Source organism: Chenopodium quinoa, unplaced genomic scaffold (assembly GCF_001683475.1).
Source record: "Chenopodium quinoa cultivar QQ74 unplaced genomic scaffold, ASM168347v1, whole genome shotgun sequence".
Lineage (NCBI taxonomy): Eukaryota > Viridiplantae > Streptophyta > Magnoliopsida > Caryophyllales > Amaranthaceae > Chenopodium > Chenopodium quinoa.
Genome location: NW_018742205.1, coordinates 2048075 through 2057660, shown reverse-complemented (window position 1 = coordinate 2057660; position 9586 = coordinate 2048075). Strand labels below are relative to the sequence as shown.

Below are 9586 nucleotides of genomic sequence, written 5' to 3'. Positions count from 1 at the left end.
CCGACCCCTCTATCTACTCCTTTCACCCTCACCACTACCAAACCATTATTATGTTCATTTTTTTTTATCAATTTAGGTTCACTATTATATTTTCATTCTCTGCACCTGTTTTTCTCATACTTGTGTATTTGTCAATAGACCCAACAGTCAACACCCTATTTTATTTTTATTTTTTTATTTAAGGGTGTTGTATAACAAATTAACAATTAACACATACTAAGTCACAGATTTATGAATCAATCTTTGTTAAAAAAATAAAATAAAAAAAAAGTCACAGATTTTTTGCCTTTTTGATCCATATCTTATAATTTCTCTTTTATTTCCTTACCATGTGACATAAAGTAGGACACACAAGATGTAACACTATTAAATGGGAAAAAGATATTTAAAACTATTACCTGCTTGTTTTTCATAATGAGCCTCTTTAGTTTTCTTTGAATACTTGTGTACATTTAGGCCTCGTCAGATCATTACCTTAGCAAAGTTTAATCGGGTGCCAGGGTGGTAGTTTCGACCGGCTCATCGTTCTGTGTTTCTGTAAATGACAATCTGTATTGAAATGAAAATGAGGTGTAACTCGAGATTGCCTGAAAGGCGAATGCACTGAATAGATAGGTGGTGGAAAAGATCGTATATTTACAGCCATTGGCAAGGGAGGCAAGATCATAGTAGCAGAACAAATCCATTTTCTCGGTAAAGGGCGAGGGTATTGCAAATTTCCAGCTAAATGATACAAATACACATGTTCCTTTCTTTTCAACCCCTTTGCTCCCTCGACCCTGTTATCTTCTAAATGATTACTCTTATTTGTACTTTATGGATACTGTACAGTGATGAAACTACAATGGGATCCCTTGACCCGAAAGCTTTACATACTAGCAACAACAGAAGGGAGGTCTGATTCAGCTTCAGCTTCTCCTTCAGAACTTTCAGCCTCTTTCGGTTTTTGTTGTGATAGATAACGGTCTAGGGCTCCTTTCCCATAAAGAATTCTACCTCCACGCCCTTTTCCCTCTAACCCTATTGCTTCCTCATCAACAATGACAGCATCAATGATATCATCACCCGTTCTTGTATCAGGAATCTGCATGACATACATCACAAACATTCACAAAAAAGAAATCACAAAAATAAAGGTTATACCCCAATTGTATACATAAGCTCCTTACGACAGCATCAACAGAGCAGCGTGAACTTCTAGTCTCAACAAGAAAATAGAGATGAAGAGGCTGATCATGTTACCTCGTACATGGAATCCATGAGGATATTCTCCAGTATGGCCCTCAATCCCCGAGCTCCAGTATTCTTACTTACTGCCTTTTTTGCAATTAATCTCAATGCTTCGTCAGTGAAATGCAATTTCACCTGAGAGAGAGAGAGAGAGAGAGAGAGAGAGAGAGAGAGAGAGAGAGAGAGAGAGAGAGAGAGAGAGAGAGAGAGAGAGAGAGAGAAATTAGGTCTAACCTCAGTTGTGAGAGTGGGGATGCATAACACCAAACCAACATTACAGTGAAAATTAAGTGACTCTCAGAGGCTCACAGTCACACAGTTTTAAGATTTGACAATGGAGTTATCCAAGACCATGTTGATCTGGAATTAATCTAGAAAAGGGGTTTCGGAGGAAATACTTACTCCATTCATTTGAAACATCTTTTTATACTGCTTCCCAAGAGCATTCTTTGGCTCCATCAAAACCTATAGATCAAGAATTACATCAACGAAACATTGATAGTCAAAAAAATTGGAACCCAAAATAAATCCAATTATCTTCTCAGCATAACAAGTTTCCCTTTCAAATAGCAGAAGAACTAAGGCCCATGACTTTCAGAACTTCCAGGAGAATCATATATAGGTATACCCAGCGTCTTGTTACCAATGTAAAAAATTCTCTTCCTTTTTTATATGTTAAATTGTCCCTTCCTAAGACTAACATACTTCAATTAGAGAAAACTTTCGAAAACTAGGTTGCTCATTATAAATATTTGTTCTATGCTATCCCCAAGATTTAACACTGATGATTGATAGAAATTATATTACATTGTGTACAAGATCACAACAGAAAATTACATCGTATTGAGGGAAAGTATTACCTCAACAAGTTGATCTTCAGTGAGGGCTGACAAATTAACAAGGACTGGAAATCTTCCAACAAATTCAGGTATCAAACCATAAGCTATGAGATCGCTACTTTCTACCTGAAAAGGTATACAGCACACAACAAAACATTGTAAGCAAAGCTTCTGAGTTCTGAGTATGAATAAGAATACCAGTAAGAATCTGCAAGAAAAAGATATCTTCCAGTTATTCTAGGTGCAAACCTAAGCACAAACATACATTATCCAATAGAGATGAAGCTATAACAGCACTTGTGGGACCACTTGTTCTCATATTGGCCCGTACAGGAGCACCAAAACCAATAGATGAATCATGGCGCCTGGGATAAAAATAAAATAATTTCTTCAGCTACTTTATTTCCAAAATGGTTTTTTCCAAGTCAATACTCACAGAGGAAGCAAATTGCTGAAAAAAAGCAGAAAAAGAAAATAAAACCTTTCTGAGATGGTTTTCTCCAAGTCGATAAAAGCACCCCCACAGATGAAAAGAATATCCTTTGTATCTATCTGCCAAACAAAGAATTAATAAATAAAAAATCAAAAGCCAGCCATTGAGAACATTTGTTATGCTAGCCAACAAAAGCATAGTCTTGACTTGACAAAATACATATTCATTTAAGTTATGAATCTTTGTACCCATGTCAAAATACACTATGATACCTGGATATTGTCACCCCGGGGATGCTTCCGAGCTCCTTTCTCAGGAACATTGACAATCTGGTGATAATAGTAAAGATCAGTAAGCTTACTTCGTCTAACTAACAATACCAATTGAACAAAGTGAGAACAACAAAGCTCAAAACGAAAGATGTGACCTAAGGCTTGCCAAAGTCCCAGCTGTACTAATGCAAAACAAGTACTATATCATAAAGAATTTATTGTTGGCAAAAGTTTCTTTAGGCACTAAGAAACATGAGGAGACTCCAAATTCCACTGAATATACCTCAGGCAATGCCAAATTCCAACAAAAGAATTGAACATAGACTTGGTATATATGCTCCTATATATTATTTTCTGAAATAATTTTTCAACCATGCAAACCCTTTTCTCTACTACCCTTTTAATATACTCCGCTGTTACAATCGTATAAATATAATGCAAAAGCTAGTTCCTTAATACCAATATGGGTAAGATGATACCAACAAACACTAAAGAGACATCATCTACTCATGAGAGCTTAAATAACCAACTTTACCTAGTTTATCTTTCAATAGAACACAATCACTCAATAAGCAGCATCAATCACCCAGAAACAAAAGGGCATAATATTTAAGCACCCCTATATACTAATAAAAAAATATTATATATTTATAGAAGATGCAAACACATGTTAAAAAATTTTATTAACTTGTCAGAAAGCAGAGGTTTACTTACTGTTCCTTCCAGCATTTTCAATAATGCCTGCTGAACACCCTCTCCTGATACATCTCTACTAATATTAAGGCTCTCAGCCTGCAATTTGACATACTCAATCAATTGGTTTTTTTTTTTAAGAAAAAATTCAAACCTACTAAACCAGCAGAAAAATAAAAAATTAGAAGAAAAAAAGAAAAAAAAAACCTTTTTGGTAATTTTGTCGACTTCATCAATGTACACAATGCCTTGTTGTGCAGCTGCCACATTATAATCAGCCACCTGGAACAAAAAAAAAAAACAAGAGAATATATAGCCTCTAGTTGCAGAAGTAAATCATCATACTGACATTAAAATTTTTTGGTTTAACCAAAATAAAGCTACCCAACACTTAGAATCCCAACCTTAATAATACTAAATCCTTGCTAGAAAAAAGATCTTGTTAACGAGCACCCCGGGGAGTTAGATAAGGAATGCATGACAAAATAGTATTAAGTTAGGAATGCATGACAAAATCACGCGTCGTTCGGTGTAATTAATGTTAGTTTTACTCTAATAATTCCACTTTTAATTCTCTTATCTAACGCCCCGGGGGCGCTCATTAGCTTTTGCCCTAGAAAAATACTTGTATCCAAAGTTAAATCTAATTCCAATGGCAAGATAAGAAAGGATGCCGCGACTGGCAAACAGCTAGACAAAACAGGTCAATATTGCATTTTGCATGATTAGATGTAATCAACAAGTTAATACTCCCTCTGTCCCCACATAAACTTCATACTTTTCTTTTTGGGATGTCCCATGGACTCTCTTACTCCTATATAAACTCAGAACTAAAAGGGTTACTCATTTCCTGTATTATAGAGAGTTGTCTAGTGAGCTGGTGTCATCTCTAAAAATTCAAAGAGTGTGTGAGTCTGTGAGAGTAAACTCATTTTATGAGTTGAATATAGTGAGAAAGGGCCTACAAGCATCTTCCTTGGATAGCTTGTCTCATTATGAGAAAATAGTGAATGACACAGGATAATTTTTTTTTCAGTCGTTCACTGCTTGCATTTTTCTTATTTTGTGTGTGCTCATTATTTCTCAAAAATATGGAATTTAATTATCTTGAGGCATTCAAAATGCAAAGTGGCAAGTATTCTTTCACAGGATATAAATTTTATTCAGCCACAAGATCTTTCAAAATTCAAATGCATAAGTACATCCATTAAAAAACAAAAGACAAACATGGGTTAATGATGAATTTTAATGCTCATCAAACTTAATTGAGAAGGAGCTAGCTGAAAAGCATGCCACAAAATAAATGTTCCTAAAACAATTAAGGAGTTACCATGAGAAGCTTGTATAAAATTGACTCTACATCTTCTCCAACATATCCTGCCTGCAGGTACGAAAAGAGCACATAAACATCAGTCAGCAGCCAAATCACAACAATATATACAATCCAGGCTGCCACTTAGCCAGTAATCATTCTCTTGAGACACCACATAAGTTAAGCACATGCGTGCATGGGTAAAAATAAATTAAACAAACTATGGTTTTGGCTTACAGTACTGAATGAGACAGCATGTGATCCCAAAACAAATGTTTTTCAAGATAAACCTCACATATGCAGAAAAGGTAGATGTAAAAGAGTGATGCCTCAAGAAAAGTGAAAAGGGAGATATATAATATTCAATATTTAATAACAAGGGTCATTTAATATTTAATTACATATGAATTTCATAACAATTCTCTTAATTTATATATAATGGACCTCAAATTAAAGTAGTCAATGGAAAAAAAAGATGTCTTGAACCACTGTATAACATGATTTCTCGCTTACCTGAGTCAATGTGGTTGCATCTGCAATTACAAAGGGTACATTCACCAGCCTCGCCAATGTTTTTGCAAGTAATGTCTTCCCTGTCCTTGAGAAAGCATTACAAGAATGAGACAAAAATGTAAATAGATTAACTTAGAAAAATAAATAAACAGAGAACTACAACCTCCTAATACAAAAACTAAAGCAAAGGTATGACCCGTATGACCAAGAAAACAAAAAAGAGATTCAGCTCCCAACTCTTTCTCTATTTTTCAACCTCCCCTATTCTGACTACCACCACCAAATTGTAACATCCAGAACCCTACTATATTCCTACTAAGGTGCCAACCTATCGCTTCCTGCTCTTAAAATCATTAAATAAACCCCCAATATCTTTCTTACCATTTACTCAATCCAACATCTAGGATTTCACATCAAATGAGACATTCTCATCTACATTACTATTGTGTTAAATTCTAATAGACCAACAGCCTTGATGGCTTGCAGAATGTCCCCTTTGCATTGACACCATGAAAAAGGAAGAATAATTTAGCCATCTCTATTCCTTGAAAGAACAGCTCTTGGCATTATCTTTGGTATAGCATCAATTTTGAGTTCCAGGTTCCCCTAATCATGTTCCAAGTAGTCTATTATAGTTTTACTCAATAAGAAAACATAGATTCCAAGGGTATCTCTCAAAAAGTCAAAGCTCCAAATTGCCATTGATGTCTCCTGATCCTGACTCTTCTCCACCCACTTTCAATAAAATCATATCACTTGCAAGAAGCACATTATGGCACTTCACCTCAACTGAGGTGTAAATCGAAATCAATTCATTTAAGAGGTTCAACGTTCTATAATACTGATGAATTGTTAGATGGCTAAAGACCCCCGTATGTATATTGAATATCTGTGATATATGCTATAGTTATTTCCTTTTGCCACTAACTCTACTTTTTGGCTCAGTAAAAAGAAAAGAACATGGTTGATCTTTGCATAATACATATCCAGACTTCTTGGAATGTATGACCTCTATCATATGTTCCCTGGTCTTATAACCTTGAATGATAGACTTTATATACTGATAGCTATACAACATTAACTCTTTAAGTGCTTCCTTGTATACATAGACTTGAGTATGGCATTGCAAGCAATTACTAGAGAATTACAACATTGGAAACAAAAGTCTACAATTTTGCTCTCTTTAGAAAAGGATGGGAAAGAGTGAAAGAAAACATCATCATCAGAGCCTTAATCCCAATAGAGGGGTCAGCTACATGAACCAAGATTTTTATTCCAATTTCCAATGGTCATCAATATAGATCCTCTCCCTCTGTTCCCTCCTATCACATGCTATATGCTCATGTAAAACCAATTTCTTCAAATCATTCTTAACTTCCTCTATCCAAAAACGATGAAAAAGAGGCTTTACTAAATTATATCAACATTTTTCAGCTTGTTTCCAGCATGTACAGCATAAAGAAAATATAAGGAACAGAGACAAAGGCACACTGCAAACTGCAGAATTGGAAGGCAGTGGAGTGGCCTCTAAAGTCTAAGCTAAATCCTCAAATTATCAAAAAGAATAACTGAGATCCTGCTGAAGAAAAGTCATCTACGGTGACAACAGATTACCTGACCCTGTAGGCCCCATTACTAGAATGTTGCTTTTTTCAAGTTCCACAACTTCATCAGAGGGATCTGATTTCCCATTAGCTGACTCCGCTGATTGCCTAGCTTTCCACAAACCATAAGCAATTAGTTAATTTTAGCAAGATATTCATAGCATATTCAAATTACAACATAACATAGCAACTACAAGCAAAACAATCATCAAACCGTGGCCAGTGAAAGCTTGGGACAATTAGTACTTGAATGCTTTGTCAAACTCAAAGACATTGGGGTATAATACCACACTTTACACATGAAGATTCCTAAAATCCCTTATGAATATATTTTTTTTAAAGATAATAATTAAAAATAAAAATAAAACATTCTGTGTGAATGTGTAATAGAATAGAACAAATTTTCTTAACAGCCAAAACTTTATCAGCATTAATCTTACTTGTCTTGAGATGGGATTAAATATAACTAAATTACAGCCACAATTGTTAGTGTACAATATGTTAAGTATAAAGTGTCAAACCTCTAGCATCATCTGAAAATTTGAATCTAATAGTCAATTTATTGTCCTATAAGAGCAATGGAAGCCATACTAGAATTTGATTCAACTTCAAACATTACAATGAATATCGCATATCATGTTCCACATCCAAAAATAAAGCATGCAAGACAGTTAATTATGATTGTATCCCAATATAAGTAAATGGTTCATCTTCTATTAATAAAAACAGATACATGTAGCAGAATCACCAACCTTTGCAAGGCCTCATAATATATCCTCTTGTAGTGGTTGTAAACAGCAACAGAGAGCACCTGCAAGCAAAAGGAGTGTGCCAGTATTTCAGTTCAAATTCGCGCATAACAGGAAACCAATAGCCGAAAGAAAAAGTACTGTGGCAAATATATATACTCTCAGCATAACAAGAATTTGGATAAAACTGAAAAGGTATCCACAATCAACAGGACACTAGTTATTTTAAGCACGAAAATGAACTAACAATAACCATATGACCTTAATCATCGAAAACCAACAAATTGTATACATACACAACACTCATCTAAATGATCATACAAATCAATCTCCCAAACTCAATATCAATAACATAATACAATAATTGAAACACACTAAAACTAATCATAGTCATATTTTAGCAATCTTCAATAACAATCATAAATCACGTTTATGCTACTAAGTGTAATCTCATATAAAGCAAAATTCAACTCAAATTTAAAGAAAGTAACTAAAATGGCATAAAGGAGTATACCTTCTTAGCTTTCTCTTGCCCAATCACAAACTTATCAAGTCCTTTGCAAATTTCCTTAGGAGTAGGAAATCCACTCCCCAAATTTGACCCACCCCAACACCCATCCTTTAAATTGGATCCAAACCCATCACCCCCACTCGAACCGGCATTCGAACCACCACCATTTCCACCACTTCCACCTCCTCCTCCACCTCCACCTCCTCCGCCACCTCGAGCCCGAACAACAACCCCATCATTAGGAGGCTGCCACACCTCCGGAGGATCCCCAGAACTCCTCATAACATTAGAATCAGAACCCAATTTCCTCTTATGATGATTAAAACCCACAAATTTACTACCTCTATCAACGAATTCACCTCTAAGTGAAACAGGCTTGAATGACATGAAATGATAAGGTGTGTTTATGGAGTTATCTTCTGGTTTACTAGCTTTGTAACCAGTGTTAGAGCTTGCCATACGACCCATATGCATCTGATTCATCACAAAGTATCTGAATTGGTGAGCTGTTAAGATTGCTGTTTCTTTGGTAGATTTCGATCTAAGAGCTGCTGCTGCCATGGCGGATTTTCGATAGAAAAAATAATCAAAGAAAACAGGGGAGATGAAAATTGAGAAATTCGAAGAAAATTTCGAGAAATTAAGACATGGGTTTTGTAGATTTGAGGATGAATCGAAATGGGTTGGTCTTGTTTTTCGCAGAAATCAATGAAAAACGAAGATTATTTTAAGAGAGAGAAAGAGATAAATAGGGAGAAATTGAAACTATAAGTAGATGTGAAATTGAGATGGGTAGTTATAAGATTTTTTATTTTATTTTATTTTATTTTATGAGGAAATAAAAAAACTGTAAAATTGTGAAGAAAATTGATGATTTTAGGGAGTAGATATATGATATGTGCACACAAAGAAGATGAAGACAGAGAACAAACAAAGTATTTTCTCTCTCCTCCTTATTCTGATTAATCACTCTAGAATAGAATATCTTCATTTAAATTTTATTTAATTCATTGTATTTACTGTATAATTTTTATTTTATTTATTTCATTTTTATTTTATTTTTTTTGGTAAAGTAGTGGGTTGATAGTTTGATACTGTGTCGTTTTGGGTGGGGATTTGAAGAATTCAGGAATCTTGCCTTTGCTTTCATGTCAAAAATAGCAACATGGCATATGATAATTGGCAAATGACCAAATGTGGATATTTGGTTGAAGGAATTCTTAGTTTTATTAATTTTGGCTGTTGAAAAGAATTTGTGGAACTAAAATGGAGCAAATAAATGTAAATCTTATATAGATTACACGTATGAAGTACCATGTATTTGCTTTTTCGAATTTCAATTGTTAATCGATTGATTGTTACTTTCAATCTACATGGTGAAATACGGAGTAGGAGTCTAGTTGAATACAAGTATCACTAAATTCATTATA

The 9586-nt window shown here is 34.7% G+C and overlaps 1 protein-coding gene across 1 annotated transcript; it reads right to left on the bottom strand.

Annotated features, from left to right (window-relative positions):
- Positions 1–583: 583 nt before the first annotated feature.
- On the bottom strand, positions 584–9152 carry LOC110728634 (CLP protease regulatory subunit CLPX1, mitochondrial-like). The gene is made up of 14 exons (XM_021908280.1): positions 8160–9152; positions 7649–7707; positions 6907–7004; positions 5293–5372; positions 4798–4848; positions 3675–3749; positions 3489–3566; positions 2775–2831; positions 2551–2621; positions 2335–2434; positions 2091–2195; positions 1633–1695; positions 1243–1365; positions 584–1084 (listed from the first exon to the last, which is right to left on the bottom strand). Exons 1-14 carry the CDS (start codon positions 8715–8717, stop codon positions 869–871), a joined length of 1734 nt encoding a protein of 577 aa, XP_021763972.1. The 5' UTR covers positions 8718–9152; the 3' UTR covers positions 584–868.
- Positions 9153–9586: the final 434 nt, after the last annotated feature.